We start from the raw sequence: 25,425 nt of genomic DNA on the forward strand, positions 1-25,425 counted from the left end.
CGGGCAGCACCTTTGCCGGAGCTCGGCTTTGATTTGCAAGCTGGGAAAACACGGAGCGGGAGCAGCCTGCCAGATGGACGCTGCCCAAAAATCCCACCTCGTTCAGGAAGGGGTGGAAGGAGCTGGGGAGGAGGAAAGAATGGGAGCGGAGAAGAAGAAAGGAGTAAAATCCACGAGGAGCCAGGCCACCAAAGGGATCTTCTCCACGAATCTCCGCGTCTCCGCCAAGGAATCCATTGGGATGCTCCATGAGGAGCCTCCTCACATGGACAAAACCTTGGATCTGTTCCTCCGGAGGGTTCTGTTTGTGAAATGACCTCAACGAGCACATGACTTACCCGAGGTGTGACATCACCCCGGGAACACCGTGCAGGAAAAGCTTCTCACCTTATAAAGGGAATTAAAAGGGGAGTGAAATCATCAGGGTTGGCTCAGTGGCCGCTCCAAGGAGCTCAAATCCCGGCTCACCTGTGAGGGACACCCCAAACCTCCCGGTGCCGGCGTGTGCCGGGTGTTGGTTGGTGGGTGGAATAAAAGCTCCATCTCCAAGAAACGGCTGGAGAGCTCAGCAGGATCACCATGGCAGCCCAGGGAAAAAAAACCCCAAAACCCATTCTTAGGGCATAAAGAAGACGGAAGAAAAGCAGGGATTCCAGAGGAACAGTGAGGTTTTCCATTCTGATCCCTGCTCCAGACGCAGAGCACCCGAAGCAGGGGAATGGACCACGGCGTGACCTCCCTGAGCCCCCAACCACGAGGTACCCCAGGTTTGGTCTGGGTTTTAATTACCTTGGGTAATGAATCCAACTCCATCCTGCTCCGCCTGGATCCCGTGGAGCTGCTGCCGACGGGTGACACCAACAGCCCTCACAGGGTTGTGCCGCTGTCCCTTCCCGTGACACTCCCTGTCCTGCCACCTCCGCCACACCAGGAAAGTGGGGACCAGGAGAAGCCCCCAGGACCTTGCTGGAGCTGTGGAGGGGTTGTAGCCTCCAGCTGTCCTGGATCAAGCAGGAATTCTGCAGTGTTGCACCCTCTTGGATCAACGTGGAGCCGTCCAGGTGTTGCACCTGCTCCGTGTCCTGCATCCCTCTGGATCTGTGCAGGGGTCACAGCCTCCCCATTTGCTGTCGCACCCTCCCCGTGTCCCGGATCAAGCTGGAGCTGTGCAGGGATGGCACCTCGGCCGTGTCCGGGGTGACACCGAGCACAGTGCGCCTGGATGGCAGCACCATCTGGTGGCACCAGCCCTCCCAGCCAGCCCAGTTTGCTCCCAGTCAGTCCCAGTAGCAGCAGGAGCAGGGAGAGAGAAGCCTCAAAGCCGCCAGCACAGAGTCTCCATCCCTGGAGGGGGGCAAAGGACACGTGGATGTGGCACTTGGGGACACGACTGAGGGCGGACAGGGCAGTGCTGGGGGAATGGCTTTGCACCAACCACCACCTTTAAAAGCAACGAGGGTGACAGGACACACGGAGTCAGAGTCAAACTCTTTATTTCCTTTGAAACGGGGGTTTAAATCCTCGGTTACAAAGTCCAGGCCGGCAGTACAAGCTGGGAGCGCCTCGCCGGCCCCTGACACCGCAGCCCTCCCGGGACACTCGGGATCGTTGGGATTTACAAGGCACTGCAAGAACACACGGAGAGAACAGAAGCCCCGAGGGGTTGGGATTGGTGCTCCAAGAGTCCCGACAAGCACGAGAACGGCGGCACCCGAGACGCCCACGCAGACACGGGGTGGCTTCACGAGGGACACACGGAGGGCCTGAGTGACGCTGGGAAAGGGTCTGGACAAACACCTCCCTCCAAGAGGAGACGGCAAAACCCTTCGGAATTGGGCCAACCCAACCAAAAGTGGGGGATGAAGCAGCCAATTCTGTTTGCTCCCTCCGGCAGGTCCGTGTGTGCGCGTGTGAGCAAACCTGGGGAACTCAGTGCAGTCTCTGAGGAGCGTCCACGGATAAAAATGGGGATTCCCACCAATTCAGGGGTTTCCAGCCCAACTTTTTTCACCCTCGCATCGGGCAAAATCCATCCCCACCATTCTGCTTCCCAAGCGTGAGCCCAGCACGGGACAAGGCACTCCCTGATCATCAAGGTAAACATTTGTGATTTAAGAGGCTGGTGCAATAGAAAACCTGAAGGTGGATTTTGAAGTACCACGGAGTTTTCTGTAAGGGCAGTGAGAAGTTTCATTTCCCATCTCTTAATTCCTATTCATGGGGAGGCATTTCCTTCCCTACTTTGTCTTAAAATAGACTGAGCAGGTCCCGGGTTTCAGTGAACACCTCGAGGAATTAACGACGTCCTCAGCTCTGGAGCTTTGGCAGAACATCCCTTTCAGCACATAAGACACTCATCAGACAGGAATACAAGGTTTTTTGTTGGTTTTTTTCTTTTTTTATGAAAAAGTGCACTTTATACTGCAAAAAATTAGGGATTCTGGTGCAAAAATAACAAATCCATCTACATCAAGGTGAGTATTTATGGTATCAACAAGGGGGGGGTTTCCTCCAAGTCAATCAAGTTAGAAAGAGCCTTTGCAACTCTGAAATTCCTATCATTAAAATAAAATTAAGCCATTAAAATATCATTGGGTAAAGTATTAAAGTAAAGGAGACAAGAAGGGCGAAGTTACTTTGGGAAAGGATCTGTACAAATTCCTTGCTGACAATTTCATCTGCACCGTGGGGTGAAATCTGGAAATCAGAACGAAGAAAAAGCCCCACACGAAATACTTTTTATGCCTAAAGATCCTGATTTTCAGTCAGATTTCAGCCACCACCACTCCCTCCTGCAGCAGCTCTGTGTCTGAGCCTTGGCTGGAGTGAGAAACCCAGGAGAAATCCAGGAGAAGCTAAAAAAGATCTGGGAGTCACAAGGAATTAAAACCACAACCCCCCACGGCCAGACCGTCATCGCTGCTGCAGCTCCCGTGGGAGTGGGGATTCACCAAATTCCCTCCTTTCCAGGGTTTTCCCATTTTTTGGTTTGAAGAAGCTCCTCCTCCTCCTCCTCCTCCTGCAATTCCTAAAAAAATTCCTAAAAGAATCCACCCGCCAGGGCAGCGAGTCAGAGAATCCCAGGATGGCTGGGGTTGGAAGGGACCTTAAAGACCCCCCAGTTCCAATTCAACTCAGGATTATTTGAGCATCAGAAGAAACTTCGGTGGATTTTTAATTTTTTTTTTTTAGACTTTTCCTTCCCAAAACCACCAACACTGGGAGCCTGTGCTGTCCAAGCAGGCCTGGAAGCTCCTGGGTTCTTATCCCAGTGGAATTCCTGGAATAATCCCCTTTGCCAGCTGCTGAGGCACCGAAAGGTTCAATTTTGCCTGCTTGGGACATATGGGAGGGGGTTGGATGCTACAGCTACACCTGGCCCCAGGTGAGTTCAGACACAAAATCCCTTTTCCTACGGGATTTTCCACAGCACAAACCCTGTGGAGGTGATAATGAACTCATCCCTGGCTCAAGGGATGCTTTCCTGCCGTGGGCATCACCATCCCCGTGGCTCCAAGGAAGCATCGATCCCAAATTTATCCCAAAGCAGAGCGACTTTTTAGGGTTTGTTTTTTTGGTTTTTTTTGTTTTTTATGATGTCTCTGACTCTGCCAGCCCCAGCCAGGCCCCTCCTGGAATGAAGCTCAGCAGCTCTCAGCTGCAGTCTCATGTCACAACCACACTCCACACCTCGAACCCTCTTCCTGACCTTTCCATCCTTTCCCACCTCTCCCACTGTTTGGGAGGTTGGGGAATGCTCCAGGTAAGTGGAACTGCTCTGCAGGAGCCCAGACTCTGCTGTTCTCCCCCCAAAAATTCCAAACAGCACCAGGTGAGCACCCTTCAGGCCCACCACAGAATCCCTCAGGTTGGGAGGGATCCCTCAGGATCATCAAATCCCACAGGAATCCTTGAGGTCAAGAGCCTTCCAAGCTCCCAGCTCCTTTTTCCTGGGGTTATGAAGCAGATTCCCAAGTTTAATTCACCTCCCGACAGCAGCAGCACCAAATCAAGACATTTATGAGTCTCTGGAGCTCCTCAAAATCCTCTGCAGCACTTTAGGACTGGAACAATTAAACTGTCATCCCAAACACTCCCCCACACGTGGGCCAGACCCCGCTCCAGGCAGATAAATGACACCAGACCCGATCCAGCAGAACCTCCCTAATCCTCTCTTCCACACCAAAAATCCTCAGCCCCGTCTCCCCCTGAACCTTTATCCCCAGAGACAATTTTGCAGTCACAGCATCCTAAAATGTCCCGGGTTTTTTATGTTTTCCCACACTGCAGGCACAGGAATGAACACTCCACCTGAACCTCCTACACTTGTACTCACTGGCACAAAGGTTTTGGGCAACAGGTCTCCCAGTCAGTGCAAATTAGCAAATTCTATTAATGGATGATGTGGAAAGGGAACAGGATTTAGCAAAACATCAGCTTTTTGAAGCTCTGCATCAGTTTGGTGTCCTAGTCCCCAAAAAAATATGGATCTGTAGGAAAAGCTTTGTGAATTGAACAAAAAGCTTTAAAAAAACCCCAAAAACTCAACCCCTAAGTATTTAATTTAGGTCATATTAAATAAAATTAGTTTAATGCCGTTTTTCCCAAGCTGGGCTACAGGAAATTTCTCTACCACCAAGACACCTTTTATAAACATAGCCTCAGGACTAATTCCCCAAAACCCCCCTTCCCCAAAAAAGAGGATAAAATAAATTATGTTTTCTAAGGAACTGATCACGTGGAGCTTCCCAAAAGCAGACTGGGAGGAAAAGCACAGCTCGAAGCAACGCCCAAAGTATTCCCAAAAAAATGGGATTTTTCACGCTGACACACCCAAGGCCAAGCACTGCAGCCCTCAAACTCCAGCAGGCACAGAAATTGGCTCCGGATTTTCCCCTGGAACAGCAGAGAGCACCCAGGCAAGGAATATTTTTAGGTGCTGAACAGGATATAACTCCCCAGGCTGAACAAACCCGCGTGGGAAACGCTCTGCCCACGGAACTGCTGCTGTCTGCGCTCCCTGCTGATGGAGCTGGAGCCAGCAGCCACATCCAGGGGGATCTCTGAGGCTCCAGAGGCTGCAGAGACAGGGGTGGACAGGGAATATCTCACTTGGAGACGCCGATCCCTCGCGGAGCCCATCGGGGTCCTGCTCCAACCCCTCTGTGGGTCCCACCAGCTCTTCCCACCCCTGCTGAGATTCCACACTGGGAATTTTTTGGGTGTGGCCTCACCAATCTGTTGATTTCCCACTTCCATTTCATCCACAGCTACATTACAGGTGAATTAATCAGCTTTCCTGGGAATTGCTCCATCACCAAACCCCGCGGGACACGCGGATATTCCTCTTCCCCAAGTTTAGCAGCTACGAAACACGCAGGACAGAAACTTCCAACCAACAAAGGGACAATCCTATGGGATAAGGAGCTCAACTAATCACAAAGAAAACCCCAAACCTGTGTCAAAGCACGAAGATTTCAACAAAATATTAAATAGAATAAATTACTAATCAGGAAATCTGACAAGTGCTACCTCGGATTCGATGGGAACAACAATGTTTCACTCAAAGGCAAATTCCTCTGAGCAGGAAAGCCTGGATAGTGAACAGAGAAGGAATTTCCTTGGGTCTATCCAAAAAAAATCTTCCTGCTCAGGTGCCCTCAGCAGAGTCCTTGCAGCTGCAAAGTCTTTGTCCTGTCTCAAGGGTTGCCAGGAGTGGTTTTGTCCTTTGCCACCAGACTTCTCCTGGCAAGCTCGGGGCAGCTCTCACTGAGAGTTACAATAGCAGAGCCAGTCAGCACCAGAGAAATTCAAATCGTGGGGTTCAAAAACCTTTCAGAACGTTGGTTTCATATATTTTATATATATATATATATATATATCTGTAAAAGCATCCATTCCAACCACAGACTTCTTCATTCAAGCAGCCTCCCCACGAGGCCTCAGCCACCGGTTTTGTGTCTGCTCCTGCCCCAGCTTCAGCTGGGTTTTGTCGGAATCTCAAAATTTGCCAGCGAATCTCCACGCACGACCAGCACCACCCACCTGCTGAGACCCTGCGTGCACCCTTCCCCAGAATAACTCCTGGGGAAGCTCCCACGAGCAGCAGCCCTTCTGCACCCTCCCACTGGGAGAGGGACACCAAGGAAAGAGCCCAGAACCTCACTCTAAGCAAAATTCCTTGATTTCAAATCACTGCCTCTGGCTTCCAGGCGGTTGGGCTGAAGGGCTGACATTTGATTTGGCAGGATGTCTTCCCGCCTGCATTTTTATGCCTCCACTCAGTCGAGGCGGAATTGGGATCTCAGTTAAACATTACTCTCCTAACCTGGAACGAGAGGGAAAATTTGCAGCTAAGGGAGTTATAAATTACTCAACCTTCACCTTAAAAACAACAGCGAGCACCAAGGGCCCAGGATAAAGATCTCCCGTGGGGAAAGTGGCCCTCAGCAAAGCTCTTTACCCACTAATGATTGGTTTTAGACACACTTGAACCGAGGTGTTTGGTACAGGAGGTACATGGTTGACTTGAGGGAGGGAAAGGCAGGAAAAAGACATTTGGAAAGATTTAGGAGTCAGGCTTCAAGAAAAAAAAACTCCAGCTGGATTTGGGTTCCAAAAGGAACCCCAGACACACCCCTTCTACTGCAGCTACAGAGACCCTATGGATGTCTGGAGGACGTGGGGTGAAGAATCAGTGCCTAAAACCATTTTCCATTTCAGCAAAGCAATCTCAGGCTCTTCATCCCCACCAAACTCTGCTTCCCAGGAGAATCCCACACCATCCCAACTCCTTCCCGTTGTCCTTCCATATTATCACCTCGAGTTTGGGTCGACGGGGGAAAACAAACCCAAAACCAACTGAAAGCAAACCTTTCAACTCAAGAATTAGTCAAGAGAGAGGACTGGGTGAGCAACGCCCTGCAGCTGAAGGCCAAATCCAGGTGAGGAACTTCCCATGGGATCCAGCAGGTGAGGATCCATTCATTCCCTGGAAGCTCCCAGCACACTCCCTTCAGGAATGAGGAGCTGCAGGTGTTTTAGAGAAGAGACTTCGAATCCTTTGTTGCTTGGGCTGAAACTCACAGACTCGACAGAAAAAAAAGTTAATTTCTAGAAGTGGAATTTGTGGAATTTTCCTTTTTTTTTTTCTTTTTTTTTTTTCTTTTTTTCCCCCTTGAAGTCTCCAATTCTGGATCCGGAACCGTTTTTTTTGTTTTGTTCTGTTTTGTTTTTTTTTTTTCCCCCCCCAAATACTTCGGCAGCAGGGAAAATTTTGGAAGTGCAATACTAGGAGAGCTCCTGGCCAGGCTCAGTGTTCATGTTGACAATTGATTTTGTCTTCAGAATGCTCCAAAACATCCAGCATTTCCTCTATGATGGCCTGCAGGGCCCGGCCCAGCTGTTCTGCAGAGTAAGGTTTTCCCAGAGGAGGCACATGGACGAACGCCGACCTCCCACGGCTCTGGTACAAGGAGGTGTAGTAGGTGAAGTCACAGAGGTACCTGGAACACAAAAACAGAGATTATTCAGCAAAAAAAACACCCCAAAAATAAGGGATAAACACGGATAAAGCGAGCTGTAGGTTCCCATGGTTCAGCGTCGCCCTGGGATTTCGGGGAGTGACGCGGAATGTAAGGCAGCAGTTGTGAGTCTGGGGTTGTTCTAATTAAATTTAGGATGAAAAACGTGGATGTCTTTCTTTTTTTATTTTTTGTTCTCCTGGCCACTGAAAACCAGGTGGTGCTGCCAGCCCTGAGAAGTGAAAGGTGTGGGAGGCTTCAAAGGCCACGTGGATGTGGCACTCGGGGACATGGGGTGGCCTTGGCAGTGCTGGGGAATGGCTGGACCCGATGATCTGAGAGGGCTTTTGCAACCTCAGTGATTCCATGGGAAGGGTACGGGGTGTAGGGGCTGTCCCTGGAACCCTGGCAGTGTCCAAGGACAGCTTGGATGGGGCTTGGAGCAGCCTGGGATAGTGGCAGCTGTCTCTGCCCGTGGCAGGGGGTGGGATAGGATGGGCTTTAAGGTCCTTCCAACCCAAACCAGTCTGGGATTCCCCGATTCCATGAACAGGGTGACAAGATGGTGTTAAGATGTCACCAGGCTTCCAGTCCCTAAGGGACTCCAAGGGAGCTGGAGAGGGACTTTGGACAAGGGATGGAGGGGCAGGACACAGGGAATGGCTTCCCACTGCCAGAGGGCAGGGATGGGTGGGATATTGGGAAGCAATTCCTGGCTGGGAGGGTGGGGAGGGATTGGGACAGAATTCCCAGAGCAGCTGTAGCTGCCCCTGGATCCCTGGCGGTGCCCAAGGCCGGGTCGGACGGGGCTTGCAGCACCCTGGCATACAACTGGCAGACCTTTAAGGTCCCTCCCAACCCAAGCCATTCCAGGATTCCCTGACCCCACGTGCCCAGGGATCACCTGCCGGCGTCCTTGGAGATGGTGACGGTGACATCCAGCCCCAGCGCCGAGACCCTCTTGCACACGGTGTCCATGTCGATGATGGAGTCGATGCACTCGGGGCCGCCCTCCACGCAGCACTGCGAGCCCGGGCAGAAGCGACAGTTGTCCAGCCCCTTGTAGCCCACGTTGTGGCCACACTTCTCCAGGGTGACAGTGGTGGCCATGCCCGAAACCCCCACGTGGACCACCAGCTGCCGGGGAAAAGGGACGGGTTAGAGCGTGGGAGATCCGCGTGGGACCCTTGCAGCTCGGGATATCTGTGTTATCTCTGGGGTCTGTGCCTGCTCTGCCACTCTGTTCCCTTGTCTAAACTCCCAGTCCAGCTCCCTTCAGGCACCGAAAGCCTGGTGACACCTTACCACCACCCTGCCACGGAATCCTGTGCCTTTAGGGACTGGACGTGGCACTCAGTGGTGAGCAGTCAAAGGTTGGACTCGAGGCTCTTGGATCATTTTCCAGCCTAAATGACTCTGTGAGATGATCTGAAGGTCCTCTCCATCCCAAGCCACTCTGGGCTTCCATGATTCCATTCCCAGTGAACCATGGAGGTGTTACAGGGGTTCTCCCGTGAGTATCAGAGGAACGAGGCATTTTTATCATGGGTTCTGCACAGCACAACTCTTCTCATTTCCCCCCCCTCCTGACCTAAATTGTGATTTAATCAGGGTAAAAAGGAACGTTGGCACCTTCACAGCTGCTGGAGGAGCCCAGGTGGCACAGACAAACCACGAGCTGTCTAGACAGCCCTCTGCTGTGGCCCCTTCACACCCACTGCTCTGTGAACTGGAGCACTCCGAGCTGTAAAATCCTACAAATTCACATGTTCTCACCACAAAACAGGAAAAGATCCAGCCAGGGACTACCAGGCTAAAGGAATCATTAAAAGGGAGACTTCACATGCTGCCCACTGCAGATTCCGACTCTTTGCTGGGTGGTTTTTTCTCCTCCCTTTGCTCACTCACCTGGGGACTGTGCTTCTTCCACAAGGCAGGAATGAGTCTCTGCACGGTCTGGTACTCAACAGGGACCTCGTAGACGTGCAGATCCACGTCATCCCGCAGCCCCAGCTTCTCCAGCTCCTAAAAACACCAGGAAAGCAAAGCCAAGATGGTCAGACACGAGGCGAGCAGAGGATTTACTCCTGGAAGGTTTAATGGCAGAGTGAGGGACTCAATACCAGTTTACACCAGGTTGTATAACCTTGTAAACAGCACCTGGAGTGAGTTTACAGCAACCACCATGAAAAAAGCAAACCCATAATGGGAACAACAAAGGCATCTCTCCACCTGTGCTCAGAGTCTCACCCACAGAGCCGTTTGTCTGGCTCTGATGCGTGTGTAACAAAGAAATCAACATTTAACTGACAACAGTTATCAGCAACACCCACACTCCCAAGGAAATCTTGGCTCTGTTATTTATAGAGGGAGAGACTCACAGTCCCTACTTCTTCCAAGGAGTGACAGCGTGGAGAAGGTGGGACTGGAAGGATTTTATCCATCATCCAGGACTGCTGGCCTGGAGAGTAATTTCACATTTATTTCCAGATAAAGAGCTCTCAGGGCTGGGTGACAGCACTGGTGATTCAACTAACCCAGTAAATTATTTCTCCCTCTCTGACATGAAAACATCCCAAATATCCTGGCAATAAACGGAGCCTATTTCCTCCAAACCTTTTCTAACACTAAGTGCCAGTTAAACACCTTGCAAAGACTTTAAAACCAGAGGAAAGGGTGTTTGTTTGTGGTTTTTTTCTCCCCAGTATTCCTGACTGGAAAGCACTGTTTGATCCCAAAACTGGGAGCTCCCCCTTACACACAGCCCATGGTTCTGGCTCTGCTTTGGTCTCTCCAGTCCCACCAGTAAGGCTTTAGCTCATCTGGTACTTCAGCAGTGAAACCTCTCAGAGCCGTCAACTCAAAACTTCCAGGAACTCAAAGATAGTCTGAAACCTCTGAAAAAAAAAAGGGTTTTTAAACAAAACCATCAGCTGAGCCCAAACTTTGGAGCCAGGTGACACCAGGAAGCGTTTTTCCAGTAGGAGAAGAGACCTTGGCCATCATGTTGAAGGAATTCCTGGGGCATCTAAGTGGGATCAAGCTTTCCTCTTGTCACCAAACACCAAAAGTAGCTGTTCTTATGGATCTGAGGTAAAAGCCACCAAACTGTCAAAGGACATTTCCAAACACCCCAGAAAAAACTAAGTTACCTCTGTCCCACGTTTGGATTTGGTGATCAGAGCTGCTCTTTGAAGCAATTCTCAGGCTTTATTTTCCTCCTTGCAAGCTTCAGGCCAAGCAGTGCAGATCAGCTGTTTCCACTCTCAAAACTTGTATTCCCCCAGGTTAAAAATTAAAAATTAAAGACACTTGAGAGGAGAAGACAAGCTGAGGTTTTAGGCCTCCCCCACACAAACGTGAGCAGTGTCTTGCTTTCATTTTTCTGTGTTTTTATCAGCATGAGTGGTTTTCCACTGAGGATAAAAACACCTTTTACACTTGTAGGGCCAAACCACGGCCATGTAACAGGATTTTAGAGAACTAAAACACCCAGAAAGGCAAGAGTGAGACTTTCCCAGAGCAGCAGATATGAGCAACAATGATAAATCACTGGCTCTGGCTCCCAGGGCAAGGCTGATATTAAAGCCTTGCTGTATTGATTAGTGTCTGGCACACTCAGACATTCATTACCAGAGATGGATGCAAGGGATGGTTCATCACAGCTCCTTTACACAAACCTGCCTTCAAAACCTCCCCTGCTTTACGTGGAGCCCTAATAAAGCGAAGGAGTTTACAAATGAGAGTATTCAAACAGCAGTCAGGCTCTTCAGGAGGAGGATAAACACTCTTTAGGAGTGTTAATTGGCTGGGATTCATCACCGCTTCTCTAACGAGAAGTGATGCTCCTGAAGATGAAGGGTTAGGAAGGAAACAGCTCCTAGAGATGGATTTGACAGCGGGAAGTTTTGCTGGATGAAAAAAGAAACTTCCCCAGTGACAACCACCTCCTCCAGCCACTTAAACCTTAACTTTACCAAGCCACAACTTTCTCTTAACCAAGCCCTGCGCTCCATAATGAAGATGTTTGTAACCCACCACCCCCCCAGACCCACAACTTCTCCCCCCCAGCCCTGTCTACCTGACAAACACAGCCCACTGAACATGTGTGACCGATTCCCTGACCCCTCCACAATGCTGCTCTTTGTGAGCCTCTAATATCCTTATCAGGTCTGTCTAGACACCCTGACAGCAATTGTCCTTCCTAATGTCAAAATGCACTCTGACCTCTCTCCTCCTCCTCCTCCTCCTCCTCGGCCAGAAGCACTCTGGGGGGATGAAGGAGCCCAGCAGCTTCACAGTCCACAGGTCACACCTGTGCCCACACCTAAGTCACAGCAGGGAGGGCAGGAAACGCGCTGAGAAAAGCCCATTTAAGTAATTTTTTCTTCTTGGAAGTCCCTCCCCAGCAAAAAATCTTTGGTTAAAAAAAAAAAAAAAAAAAGAAATCCTGAACTGAAATACTGAAACGATGAAAACACAAAACTGCAAACCCACGTCAACACGGAGTATTTTTGCTGCGAGCCTTGAAATAAAGCAGAAAGGAGTTATTCTTCCCTCTGAGTTCATAGGAAAGCTCTCCCCCGTGAGTAAAAGCCCAAACATTTCACTGTTTTTTTCTGGATGCAATTTGGAAACGTTTCATTTCAGCAGCATTATTAGATTGCTGCTGCCACTATTTAAGGTACCCATGTGTAAAAATCAGTCAGCTTGCAAAACCAGACAGAAATTCACTGCAGTTCCAGGGAAAACTCACACCGTGTGTCCGTGTTCTGCGGGAGAACCCAAATAAAACCAGGGGAGAAAACAAAAAAAACACCAAGAAGTGAATTTTATCCTCGGGATGTGGCATAATAAAAGATGCAATAAACCAGAACTAGCTTAGCCCTAGAGCTAGGAAGGATTTCCAAAGATTGTTTAATTGATTTTTCTTCTATTAAAATGCAGATCACACCGTCTGGGATTCGGGAACTCAGACACGCCTTTGTGTCCACTCCGCTCCATGAAGTCCCCGTCTGAAACTTGCACAATGCCCACCTCGCCTGGGCTCAAAGACATGCTGTTCCTTTTTGTCTGGGCCTCTGGGGGCTGAGACAGGGGAAGGAAAGGCAAATCCTCCCCGCTGCCTCCGAGCTGACGTTTTCAGTCACAATAATCCGCCAGCCACCGAACAGGACCCGGATCCTCCAGCGCGGCTCGGGTTTGTACTCAAAACACCCCCAACTCTGAGTTTTGTCCACTCAAAACATCCCCCAAGCCCCTAAAACTGGATTTTAAATGGAGGTGATGACTTCATCCATCAGCCACACAGCTGAGCAGCCACCAGTGCCTCGAGCTGCCAGGCTGAAGGAGCTGCTTCTCTTTGGGTTTGTTTTTACTTTCTTAAGCAACATCACAACACCCACCGCTCCTCCTGCTGCAAAAACACCCTTTTGTCTGTCTCCTCTAAAATAAAAGCAGCTATTTACAATAGCTGACACTACACCAGCAAGAACAAACCAAATACAGGAGCCTCACTTCTGATTTTTAGGAATGTCCTGTATTTTCCTCTCCCCCCCAATCCACGACCTGCATATTCCTCCAAAGTGACCCAAAGTTAAACATATTCATTCCCAAAAAGCCCTGGGAGGCAAAGGTTTTGTCTTCTCCTACCAGCCAACACATTAGACAGCTGGACATCAGTTGGCTGTAATTGATTAGAGTTTGTGATTTAATTTAAAAGCATTCGAAAGAAGATATTAATCTCAGAGCTCTGAAGGGGAGAGAGACGTGTTGGGGAGAAAAATAGATTTAATTCCCTGGGCAAGTGTACTAAAAGGTACTGTGGAATTCCCAGTAGCTTTGCCACAAACCCCATCCAGAAGTGACAAAGAAGGAAGAAGTGGGACAATGTGGCAGCACCATCCCCGTAAAAAGTGTTTTTACAGAAAAAAAACCCTTAATTCCATTGGAAAGAGCTTAATTCCTTCTTCTTGCCTCATTTGTGGAGTATCAGCCTCACACAGATGAACTCCTGGGCACAGGGTGGGGTTTTTGGGGTGTCCTGTGCAGGGCCAGGAGTTGGACTGGATGATCCTTGTGGGTCCCTTAGGATTTTCCAGGATTTTAGAAATGTGCTCAGGCAGACACGGAGCTACAAGTGGCATGGATTTGTTCGAGCAGGGAGGACCTGCAGGAAAAGCATTTCCCCAGAAACTCTCCTGTCCCATCAGCCAAGCAGAGAGGGCTGACCCAGGGGAGGAAAGAGGCAGCTCTGCCTTGGAATCAGATTCCTGACACTCAGGCAACTCCACAAAACCACTGGCTGGGAGTCTCCTCTCGGGGATGAGACTCAGTTCAAAGGTGAAGCAACTGGCCCAGCTTCAAGTTAGAACTGAGAGAAAAAAACATCCAAATCCCTCTGGGTTGGTCGGTTGGTTTGTTTATTTTGAATTCTCCAGGGCAGAGGAAGATTCCAAGCTCCCTGCCCCACTTAAAATCATCCAAAGCTAGGAACTCCTCGCTTGCCTCAGCTACATTAACTCAATCTCATTAAACTCCACCACCAGCTAAGGGATTGTTTCCTGAGCAGGGAATCAAACATTATCCAGCTGACCATCTGGATATCTGCAGTGAGCTCGGTTAATAAACTCGGGAAGAAGTTGTAAGTTTTAAAAAAAAGAGCTGAAACCCCGAATTTGTGGGGATTTGCGCTCTATTTTGACTTCCTAAGAGGAAAATTCAGGGGTTACCTGCACTGCAATCCAGCTGGCGTTCACAGCGTGTTCTCCAAACGGCCCAAACCCTGTAAGAGAAGAAAAATTCACAGATTTGACTCAACTTCAAGTTGCAAAGAAGTTTGGGCTTTCCTGGTTTAGTTCTCCTGAAAAAAAAACCCCACTTCTACCACTCAATCCTTATTTCTTGACATCCGAGTATCAAACAAGACACCTGCACTGGAATATTTCAACTACAGTGAAGGAAAACAATAATTTGCTTGAAAAGAAACTTGTTTTTTCCTTGGGGAGAAGATTTTTTTTCCTTCCTGCCCAGGTTAGAAAAACTTGCCACTAGCAGCTAACTTGCCCGATGTCACAGAATTAGAACCATGATTGGATTTTCTATTCCTGATTGCTTCAGCCCGCAGCAGATGCTTCCACAAGCCTGCCTCAAATAGCTCCTTCTCCGCTCAGGGTCTTCCCCAAGATCTTCGTTAGCATTAATTACACCTCACAAGGAAATAAACAGAGCTGGTGACAACCCCCCCACGCCATAGCAAAGGCTACTGAGGCTTTATCAAAAATACTTCCTTCAGCACCTCTAAATCCCTAATGAATAACTTGGGAGTTAACTGGTAATCCATAACATCTTTTTTTTTTTTTTCCTGAGCAAGCACACAAAGGTTGGGCAATTTATCTGGGCGTAACGTCGATATGCTTTAATTTAAAATGTCAGTGTTGCCCTCCGAGCCTCCTGCAATTAGGAGACATAAATTCTGCCCAGCCCCTGAAAGGATCCGAGAGGGACCACAAATATCAGATGACACCTTAATGGAAATGTTGTGTTTGCCCTCCCCAGCCAGGCTGAGGTGATGCTGCACAGGAGGAATTTCCCAAGCGTGGGCTCGTCCACGCGCGTGGATCTCAACCCAGCGCTGCTGTCGCGCCAAAATAAATATTCCCACAAAACCCAAAATGTTGGGGGTGTTTTCCTGCGAGCAGAACTGCAGGGGTGTGAGACAATCTATGACAGGGGAACGAGGCAAATTAATGCCTTTCCAGCCGCTTCTGCAAGTCCCACACGGCTCTCTGGAAGCAAACCTGCTAAGTTTAATTCCTAAATAAAGCGTGATAATCCTATAAAAGAACTGAAATCCACGTTTTAACAACCCAGCCACGGAAAGGCTGAAATTCTACAGGTGCCCAGGCACAGGGCATGATTCCCTTGCTCTGAATCCCAAGGCAAACTGGCACAAACACAGCTGGGGTTATCGCTGCTCTGACTCATCTCCTGCCTGGATCCCTTGTGTTATCCCTTCCCAGGAACATAAGGAACTTTGTCAGCAGCACCCGACCCCACGGAGAGCAGCACATCCACCACGGGGCCCTCCAAGACTCATTAGCAGTAAACCAGCTGCAGGGATAGTGATGGGATTATCTCCTTAACGAGTTCTAAAAAAGAAATTGTGCACAAATAACGCTTATCCTCGGCCAGCACAGGCTGGGAACCCAATGGGAACACGACACCATCCCCGGTTTTAAACGAAATTCAGCGTGACATCGATGACATTATCAAACAGGGGCAGAGCTGACAAGGCAACCACTGCATTTTGCAACCAGACTTCCCTGGGAGGAAAAAAAAAAAAAAAAAAGGGAAAAAAAGAGCGTGGAGGAGCCTCGCGAGCAGCAGAACGTTTCCTGACGCAAGTTTTCTGTTTAGTCACTGCCGAGCGCGGCCGCTCCGTGCTGGATTTGGGGTTGGGAAAGGCAGGATTTGCCACCTGCTCCTTGGCTCCCCACAACTGTTCCCTGGAAAAGGCACTTTTGCCCGCGATTACGGCCGCTCCAGCGCGTCGCCGCCGAGCCCCCGCTATTCAAACGGCCTCAACTTCAGCTGCTGGGGGAGACCTGAATAGTTTCGGCGAGTTCCCCATTTGTCACAGAACGGCCTCACCCACAAATCACCCCGAGCGGCCTTTGTACCCCGGGAAGAGCCTGACAACGCCAGGGCCTCTCGTTCCCTCCGCTCATTCTTCCCCGAGGCGCCGCTGCCGCGCCGAGGGGGTGCTTTGGGGAGCGGCTCCCACACCTTGGCGGCTCAGGGTGGGGTGGTCAGCGGGCAATTCCCCCCTCCCTGTGCCCCAAATTGGGTTTTCTGCTCCTTGGGAGGCTCGGTTCCCTTCTTTCTGCGACTAGCAAACCTTTGGGATGGGGTCAGGGATGGAAAAAGGAGATCTGAGTGCCCACTGGTTGGACAAGTGTTAGGAAAGCTGCGGCAAAGCCCCTCACCACTGTACCCCCCCCCAGCTCCTGACACCCCTGACACACAGCAGACCAGCCCCAAAGCCCCCCAGATTTTGTTCTTCACCCCATTTATCACCCCACACAGGGGACAGCCCCCCCAAACAGCCCCCCGAGGGACAGTCCCCGCTCTCCATTCCCTCAGCCACACTCTGATGGGACAGCAGACCCCCTCTCATCTCAGTGAAGGGGTCCCCCACTTATTCCCCCACGACCTGAGGGAAGGGGTTCCCCACTACCCCCTCCAAGCCCTGTGGTGAAGGGATCCCCAAAATTACTCCTCTCCCCCAGATCCCTCACCAGAGAGAAAGGGTCCCCCACCTACCCCCTTCAAGCCCCCCATCACCTCGGGGAGGGGTCTTCCACCTACCCCCGACCCCTTTAGGGCAGGAAAAGCATCCCCAAACCTGCTCTCCCACCAAGCTCCCCACGACAGAGAAGGGGACTCCCACCTACACCCCCAGACCCCTTCACCCCCAGATCTACCCTTCCCTCGAAGCCCCCGCTCACCTCAGGGAAGGGTCCCTCAGACAGCCCTCTCCAATCCCCCCTCAGGGAAGGGGTCCCCCGTCTCGTCCCCCCTCATTTCCCCTCTCACCGCCCCCCCAAAGCCGCCCCGTACCCGTCACCACCACCGCCCGCCGCGGCTTCTCCATCGCGGCTCCGTCCCGTCCCGTCCCGTCCGTCCCGTCCCGTCCCGCTGCCGCCGCCGCCCCGCACTGAGCGCGGCCCCGCCCCGCGCCGCCCGCCCCGCCCCGCGCCGCCCGGGCCCGCCGCTTCCGCCGCCACGGCGGAAGTCCCGCAGCGGGACGGCCTGGAGCCCTTCACCCGTTCCCGTTCACCGGCACCCTCCGTGCGCAGCGCGGCCCGAGGGGCTGCCGCTCGCCCGCCTCAGCGCGGCACCCGCGGGGGGGGTTGGTTAAACAAAACGCTCACCCTGAGCCTCCCGGGCGTTCCCCGCCCGGCTGTGGGGGAGCACGAACCGGGGCCGCGGTACCGGGAGGTCCGGAGCGCGTCTCGTTCCGTCCCGGCGCGTCCCGTCCCGGGCGGTGCCGCCGCAAAGGCGCGGACCGGGCGGCGCGGTGCGGCCAGGCCGTGATCCGCGCTCTGATTGGCTGCGGCGGGACCGCGCCGCGCTCTGATTGGCTGCGGCCGGACCGCGCCGCGCTCTGATTGGCCCCGCGCGGAGCCGGGGGCGGTTTGAGCGGCAGCGCCCGGCGCGGCGGCGGCTCCCGGTCCGGCACGATGGTGAGCGGCGGCACCGGGGCCGGGGAACCGGGAGTGGGCTCGGGGGGAGGCTGGAGCGGTGGGGAGGGCCTAGCTCGTCTCTCCCCCCACGCCAGGGATGGCGTGTCCGGTGCCCCGCTTGGTGCTCGGGTCGGTGTCCCGGCCGGTGTCCCGTTGTCGGTCGGTGCCTGAGGCCTCTCTCCTCTCTTCCCCTCGCAGCTGCCCCTGTCCTTGCTGAAGACGGCGCAGAACCACCCCATGGTGAGTACCGGCCGCGCGGCCCAGCCCCGCTCCCCTCGCCGGTGCCGTGCGGGTGACACCGGGCACGTCCCGGTACCGGGGCTGGGCCGGCGCCCCGTGACTCCTGTTCTCTCGCAGCTGGTGGAGCTGAAGAACGGGGAGACGTACAACGGGCACCTGGTGAGCTGCGACAACTGGATGAACATCAACCTGCGGGAGGTCATCTGCACATCGCGGGTAAGGCCGGAGCACCGGCACCAGGCAGGGGTCACCCACGGCAGCGTCCACGGGGAGCAACCGCCACCGGGCAGTGGTCACCCACCCATTGTGTCCACAGGGAACAGCCAGGCCTGGACAGGGGTCACCCAAGGGTTCCCAAGCTCTGTCCCTGCAGCCAGGCTGGCTCTGCTGTAGCTCGCATCACTTGACCTCTGCCTGAAATGCAAATTTAATCTAATTATTGGTAATGTCCATAATGAAGGAGCTGCCTTGTGTGTGTGTGCAGGTGACTTTCGGCACAGCACGGGATCAGGGCTGGGGTCCCTCATCCCCCTGGGTGAGGGCCTGGGGGCCATGTGCTGTGATGCTGATCCAAGTTTCCCAAAAATCAGAGCCTTCACCTGTCCCAGGCAGCCTCAAACACCGCAATCCCTTTTATTCCCTGCCTGTCTCTCCCCTCTCCACATCCAAGTGAGGTTCACCCACTGAGGCTGTCTGGGACTTTTGCCCTTGGCCAACGGTGCTCCAGGAGATTGGGATCTGTGTTTTGGGCTCTGACCTCCATCATAAATGTCTGGTCTCGTCCCTGTGGGAAGCGCAGACAGATGGAAATCGAGCTGTTGCTGTGCTTTCCCAGCCCTGGAATGTCAGAACTCCACGGGAGAGGCTGGCAGGGATGCTTGTTCTTCCAAAAATCTCTCTGCAAGCCCCCAGTTCCCGTTGTCTCCACGACAGGAGGTTGGAGTGATGTTGGGGCACATCAGCGTGACAGAGGAGATACTCTCAGTGAGGCTTGGGAGGGAATTTTGGGGTGGAACAGGGGGGTTTGGGATCTGTGGCTGCGTCTTGGGTCGTGGTGGGACAAGGAGCCACTGTTGAATTTAGCAGGAGGGGGAGTGAGAGGAGGTGACAGCAAAGCCTTACCCAGGACACAGGTGGTGCTGCCCTTCTCCTTGGGAATTTGCCTCCGAAGGCTCTGTGCTCTGCCTGGGAAGAGCAGCAGCTCAGGTTTTGTTCCCTCTGGGTGATCCGGAATGGTCACCCAGAAGGACGTGGAGCTGTTGGAGCAAGCCCAAGATGCTCAGGAGAGGTGGAGCAGCTCTCCCGTGGGAAAAGGCTGGGAGGGTTGGGATTGCTCTGCCTGGAGAAGCTTTGGGGTCACCTCATCGTGGCCGTCCAGTGGCTGAAGGGGCCGACAGGAAACATGAGGAGAGACTTTGGACAAGGGATGGAGTGACAGGACACAGGGAATGGCTTCCAACTGACCGAGAGGGTAGGGATAGATGGGATATTGGGCAGGAATTCCTCCCTGTGAAGGTGGTGAGGGTTTGGGATGAAATTCCCAGAGAAGCTGTGGCTGCCCCTGGATCCCTGGAAGTGTCCCAAGCCAGGTCAGACGGGGCTTGGAGCACCCTGGGATAGTGGAAGGGGTGGAATTGGACCATCTTTTAGTCCCTCCCAACCCAAACCCCTCCACGATTCCACGATTCTGTGACCTGGCACACAGGAGAGCGGCCTCAGCTGCCTTCAAACGGCCCCAAATCCCGGGTGAACATGGATCTGCTGGGCTGGACTGGTGGGACTGGTGGCACTGGCCACTAGATGGCACGGGACAACGAGCCGGGAGCCGCTTGTTTACTCGGGGGAGGCCGGAACGAGGAAGCGACGGAGTTTGGAGCTCCATCCCTTCCTGCATCCCGAGCCAAGGAGCAGCCAGGCACATCCAAGGCAGGGTGGGGTTTGCCGGGCGTCTGTTGGAAGGGAATTGTTGCTCCTCTGCCTCGTCCTGGGCTTGCCCGTGCAGGCAGAGCTGCCCCAAATAACTCTGGGGTGTGGGGGGGGAAGCGGCTGCTGTGTCCCGGGAGAGGAGGAACGGGGCGTGCTGGTTTCACCTCCTCTCCCGGGACACAGCAGGCGCCTCGGCTGCATGAGGATCGCTGGGCTGGAGCCATCCCAGCTGCAGCCAGGCCCTGCCGGAGCCGGGACGAGGCGGGTCCCAGTCCCTCCTCCCAGTTACATCATGGCCAGAGCGTTGTTGTTCAGCTCCGGGTTCTCATTGCCACAACCACTCGCTGAAACCCTGCTGGGCTGAGTCCTAGGGAAGCCCATGGCATCCCAGGAAAACCCTGAAACTGCCTTAAAGCAATGCAGGGAGGCGGCTGCTCCGAAACTGGGCACCTGAAGAGTTTTTAATTTTTTTTTTTTTTTTTAATAAATATATGATGTGTGAGCTCCTTATTTCCCTCAGCTGCTCTGGAGGCTCACAGCCCTCAGCCAGCTGGCTCCAGAGCTGCCTTGCTGCTCCCTCCACACCCCCCAGAGGAGTGAAGCAGTGGGGTGACTCCCAGCTGGAGAAGAATCCCGGCCACAGCTGCGTTTTTCTTACCAGAAATGGTTGTTCACCACGATTTTAACTCGTGTCTCCTGTCCCACTTTCAATTCCCTTCTCGTACGAAGAAGGGAAGAAGAAGGGGCCTCGTTTCCTCACCCTCTTCTGACATTTTCTGCCAGTGTTTGAGGTAGCTGTGGAACAAATTGAAACCTCAGTTGTCTGTGGAGCTGGGTGTTTTTGGGGAGTTAAACCCACCCTTTTCCACAACTGGTTACAGATAATGCTCCCAGCAGAGACTGCTGGAGCTCTCGCCCTCTCCAGAAACACTCAGATGCCTTAAAAGTGACCCAAAACCACCAGGTTTTGCTTGTGGCCTCACGTGTTGCTCCCCAACAGGACGGGGACAAGTTCTGGAGGATGCCAGAGTGCTACATCCGCGGCAGCACCATCAAATACCTGCGGATCCCCGACGAAATCATTGACATGGTGAAGGAGGAGGTGGTGTCCAAGGGCAGAGGCCGTGGTGGGATGCAGCAGCAGAAGCAGCAGAAGGGCCGTGGGGTTGGAGGAGCTGGACGAGGTAAAAATCCTGGTTTTTTATCCCAGCTTGGAAAGGGGGGAGTGGGATCCCTGCCTTTAAAATTTCCCCTCTTGTGCAAGGAACAGCTCCTGCTGCTCTGTTTTAAACCCAGGGCTGTGTCTGGGAGAAGCTGGAGCCGCTCCTGTGCAGGATCCAGTCGAGCGAGCGCATAAGGCAGCCCCTGCCAAGGAACAGGGAGGATTCGTGCCAGGGATGGGCCTCCCTCGTTTCTGGGGTTGGGCAGGAGCTTAAGAGAGTCTGAACTTGACTGTTTCGGCTCCTCCTGGCTCGTTTGGGAGCGTGGCCCTGCAGAACTGTAGCTTAGCAAGCGTGGGGGGGAAAACAAATGGCTGTTCTGGGTGAAAATAGTGCAAACAGACTGGGCTGTGCCCATGGCAGTGAGAGAAAAAAATCATCTTCACCCCCATTAAAATGGGGCTTTGGATTTCCTGACCTGTTGATGTATTTATATTAAAGAAAACCCAACTATCTGAGGATTTGAGTTCCTCCTGCAACATGAATAATTCATGTTTCTGATAAAGGGGAGGTTGCCACTTCAGAAGAAATAGGTCACCAAAACAACCCTTCCCATTTCACGGGGGTAGGTGATCCCAGGGCACTTCAGCTGGGGGATATGCTGCTCCTTTTCCCCCAGATTATCCCGGTGGAAGCCTGGGAGCTGCTCCTCTGCTCTCCTGCTCACCCCTAATGCCACGTCTTCGGGATTTGTGGTCACGTCAGAACCCCAGGGCTGCTCTCGGCCCAGGCTTCGCCTGCAGTGGGAGCTTAAAAATCCCGAGTTAAATTTTAGAAGGAGCCCTGGGGGCTGGGACAGGGACGTGTGAAGCCTCTCTGGAGAGCTGCCTTAAGGAGCTGCCTGTGCTTTGGCTATGCCAGGAATCCTGGCAGGACAGGTGGGATTGACCCGGGGCCATCGGCGCGCGGCGTCCTGCGATTCCCATTCCTTTTCCCCAAATCCCCGCCGTTCCTGCTGCCCCTGGGAGCTCCCAGCACGCAGAAGTGACCTTTCCAAATCTTTATTTTTGTTCCCCTCCTTGCCTTCGCCGTGTCCAGCACAGAAGTTTTGTTGGGTTCCTTGGACAAAGCGCTGTTTTCCCTGCTGTGGCCATACCCACCTTGTGGGGAGCAGGGCTGGGCTCCGAGGTGGAGCTCCTGCTGCTTCCATGGGCAGCCTCGATTTGCTGATGGAATATTTTCAAGGGAAGCTTTGGCATTTGCTAATTAGCTCAAAGGTTTGGCTCTCCTTACTGAGACACGAAGGGAGGAGGGAGAGGAAAAAAAGAAAAAAGAAAAAAAAAAAAAAAAAAAAAGAAATAAAGGCAGGACAATTTTGTTGGGAGGCCAGCAGGCAGGAGGGAAGCTGTAATTGTGCTCACAGTTGAAAGGATTATTGTTTCTGACACTGGTAATCCTCCTCCTTTGACTTCTTGCTTGCCAAACTCAGAAGTCGCCAGCCTTTGCCCCAGGAGCAGTCGGAGCATCCCAAGCACTGCGGGGTTGGGAATAATTTATGTTTTCCCTCTGGTTGGGGCACGTCTCCTCCTCTAGAGAAGCTCTTGGGCCCAGTGCTTGGATTGGGTCTCCTTTGGGTTCTGCCTTTTGTATGGATCTGCATCCCTTTATCCCTTGGATGGATTTTTGGGGATAACTCTGAGGGGTGGGCTCAGCAGCTCCCGTGGCAGGGTCTGAGGATGCTCAGCTCTCCGTAGCCTCCCAAATCCCTGCTGTCCTGTGCTCAGTGCCCTCTCCAGAGCCAAGGATTGCTCTGTCCAGCTTTTGGCTTGCCCCCACAGCTCTCAGGGGACACGTTACAACCTGGATTTTAAATTTGTCACTTCACTGGTTCCATTTTTTGGGAAGAAACTTCAATTTCCCATGAGATTTACACACCAGGGAGATATTGCTGAACTTGCTGATTGGGGGGAGGATGAGTTTATGCACCTCTGAAATAAAGGTCTGGGACTGGAAAAGGAGCAGTCCAAAAGTCACATTTCTGCTTCTAAGACCCAAAAATAAGCAAGTTTTGGGGTAAAACACGAATAACTGCAGCTCTGCGTCATTGCTGGCTCACAGGGATGCTGTTACCTCTTCCTTTCTGCTCCACAGGTGTGTTCGGTGGCCGTGGCCGAGGAATTCCAGGCAGTGGAAGAGGCCAGCAGGAAAAAAAGCCAGGCAGGCAATCAGCCAAGCAGTGAGATGTCTGCACCCGGGCCGGGGACAGTTTGGGTTTTGTCACCTCAGGGTTGCCACGTGTCCAAAAACATTCCCTTTCCCACTCTTCCATCAGAGTCAGAGCCCAAATCGTGTTCCTTTGGAAGGCCCTCATGCTTTAATCTGGTGGAGTTTTCACTCCTCGTAGTCAGGAAATCATTGGAAATATTTTTTAAAAATTCATTCACGGTTAAGGACCGAGGTTCTGCCTTCTCCTGAGAGTGAACTTTTCAGGCTCACCGGGTTTAATTTAAAATATTTTCCTGTTCAGAGGTACCAGAAGGAAGGCAAACAAACACTTTCTGGATTGTTTGGATGTGGGTTTTTTTTTTTAATACTTGAAACTCGGGAAACTTGTTTTGTTTGTAACAGATGTGTTTTGGTTGAGAAACGCTGAACTTGAGGATGTTGTTCCTGTACATGAATAGTCCTAAAGGTTTGGGGTTTTTTTAAAACCAACAAACTTTTAAGCTATTGCTTTTCTTCTCCTGGCCAGTGGGTTCTGTTTCTCCAGTGGCTTAAAGGAGAACTTGGGATGGACATTGGCCTTCAAGCCTTGTTCCCAAGGGAGCTTTGTGACAAATGAGCGTTTCCCAATTAGTTCATTGCTAATTTGACTTCAGATTAGAAGTTTCCTTCAAAGGAACAGGGTTTTTTTCTGTGTGTTTGGGTTTTTTTTTTTTTTTTGCATGAGGCTGGTGTGCCCCTTTTTCCTCATGGGGGATTTTTAAAATTTCTTTTGAAAAGTGACTTGAGTTGATTTACATGGATTTATTTCCCCCCCCCACTTTCATAACTCTCTCCCTTCTGCTGAGACACCAAGTCCTGAACTCTGACAATATTTCTCAACCTAATTTCTTCCAGTACCTGGTGATTGACCTCACTGGCTGTACCTGTCACTTCCTTCCCCAGCCACCAATTATCCTCCCTTGGGGACACAGGCCAGCGTGTGAACGTGTCCCTCCTGTAGGTTCAGAAAACTCCTGGGAATTCCCAGGTCAGGTGGCTCCAGTCTTCCATCCCATAGGCAAAATGCACCCTCAGAATATCCTGGCTGATCTGAATTCAGCACCTGCATGAGGGCACGGGGGGAAGAAACAGCTCTGGGTGTGCCTCAACCCCCCCTGGATGGAGGAAACAGCTGAATTTGGGGGGGAAACGGATGTTGTGAGTAGTTTTGAACAGGTTTTGGGTTTGTACAAGTGGTTCTCATATCAGAGCCTCTGCCATCACCACTGTACTGAAAAGGAGTGAAGAACATGCTTTTATAGACTTATTTTTTTAATGTTTATTGAACCGGGCGCAGTGGTGAGTGGGAATAAATCTCCAGCCTCTTCCAGCCGCCTCCCTCTGTGTGTCTGTGATGCTGCCGGGCCCTGCCCAACCCAGAACCCTTCCCTGAGCCCTGGAATCAGGGATAAATCCCTAAACATTCAGTTTCCAACACCAGCCACGTGTTCTCCGCGGAGCTGTTCCTTGTTGAGGCCACGACCAGCACTCCGTGCTCATCCCAGGGAGCCAGTTCCAGGGAGTGGGGTGATGTGTCCTCCCTGCTGGAAAACTCGTGTGGCATTTTAACAAAGCCCAGGCTGTGTCAGACTTTCCCTTCCCAACCTGCTCCCTCCCTTTGGATCCCTGCAGCCGCAGAGGCTCCGTGTGCTGCAGCTTCCCTGCTGGAAAGGGAAACACTGCTGGGATTTAAGGTCTGTTCTGGCAGGATAAATCCTGCCTGCAACAATGGGACCTTTGGCTCCAGCTCAGGGTAGAGTCCTCCAAGTGCTCCTTATCTCCTGGCCAAGCTCTGGGGTCAGGTGATGGAGCTCGTTAAGTTCTGCATTTGCTTAATTACACCACGGGCTTTAGCAGCATTCCCTGCCTGCTTCCCCCCTTCCTTTTTCCACCTCTGCAGGAATATTTTTGTCCCTCCTCAAAGGGCAGCTGGGTGGCAGATGGCTGTGTGGAAGGGCATCGATGTAACGCTCGGCTGTCATTTTGGGCTTTTTCTGCCCCAAAAATGGGAGTCTGGGGCCGTCACTGCCCCGTGGCAGGGCAGGGAGGCTGAAAAACGAAAAA

At 52.3% G+C, this 25,425-nt stretch overlaps 2 protein-coding genes across 3 annotated transcripts; one reads left to right on the top strand and one right to left on the bottom strand.

Moving 5' to 3' along the window:
• Nucleotides 1–1,513: 1,513 nt before the first annotated feature.
• Nucleotides 1,514–17,747, bottom strand: PGPEP1 (pyroglutamyl-peptidase I). 2 transcript variants are annotated; one of them, XM_082297970.1, is made up of 5 exons: nucleotides 17,459–17,747; nucleotides 14,255–14,307; nucleotides 9,432–9,548; nucleotides 8,428–8,660; nucleotides 1,514–7,505 (listed from the first exon to the last, which is right to left on the bottom strand). In XM_082297970.1, exons 4-5 carry the CDS (start codon nucleotides 8,631–8,633, stop codon nucleotides 7,313–7,315), a joined length of 399 nt encoding a protein of 132 aa, XP_082154096.1. In that variant the 5' UTR covers nucleotides 8,634–8,660; nucleotides 9,432–9,548; nucleotides 14,255–14,307; nucleotides 17,459–17,747; the 3' UTR covers nucleotides 1,514–7,312. The 2 variants fall into 2 exon arrangements, with proteins under 2 accessions (XP_082154096.1, XP_082154095.1); XM_082297969.1 differs by lacking the exon at nucleotides 17,459–17,747 and adding an exon at nucleotides 17,145–17,221.
• On the top strand, nucleotides 17,658–24,697 carry LSM4 (LSM4 homolog, U6 small nuclear RNA and mRNA degradation associated). Its single transcript, XM_082297971.1, has 5 exons — nucleotides 17,658–17,770; nucleotides 17,969–18,010; nucleotides 18,128–18,226; nucleotides 20,937–21,120; nucleotides 23,248–24,697. Exons 1-5 carry the CDS (start codon nucleotides 17,768–17,770, stop codon nucleotides 23,334–23,336), a joined length of 417 nt encoding a protein of 138 aa, XP_082154097.1. The 5' UTR covers nucleotides 17,658–17,767; the 3' UTR covers nucleotides 23,337–24,697.
• The last annotated feature ends 728 nt before the right edge of the window (nucleotides 24,698–25,425 follow it).

This window comes from Coloeus monedula (genome assembly GCF_965178545.1).
Source record: "Coloeus monedula genome assembly, chromosome: 27".
Taxonomy (NCBI): domain Eukaryota; kingdom Metazoa; phylum Chordata; class Aves; order Passeriformes; family Corvidae; genus Coloeus; species Coloeus monedula.

Coding starts and splice junctions, on each gene's coding strand:
- PGPEP1 (XM_082297969.1), bottom strand. CDS start 17,178: ATGGAGAAGCCGCGGCGGGCGGTGGTGGTGACGG. Junction 14,308..17,144: donor GCGGGCGGTGGTGGTGACGG/GTACGGGGCGGC, acceptor CTTCTCTTACAG/GGTTTGGGCCGTTTGGAGAA. Junction 7,506..8,427: donor ATCTCCAAGGACGCCGGCAG/GTGATCCCTGGG, acceptor TTTGTGTTCCAG/GTACCTCTGTGACTTCACCT.
- LSM4 (XM_082297971.1), top strand. Junction 18,011..18,127: donor CGGCGCAGAACCACCCCATG/GTGAGTACCGGC, acceptor GTTCTCTCGCAG/CTGGTGGAGCTGAAGAACGG. Junction 21,121..23,247: donor GGTTGGAGGAGCTGGACGAG/GTAAAAATCCTG, acceptor TCTGCTCCACAG/GTGTGTTCGGTGGCCGTGGC.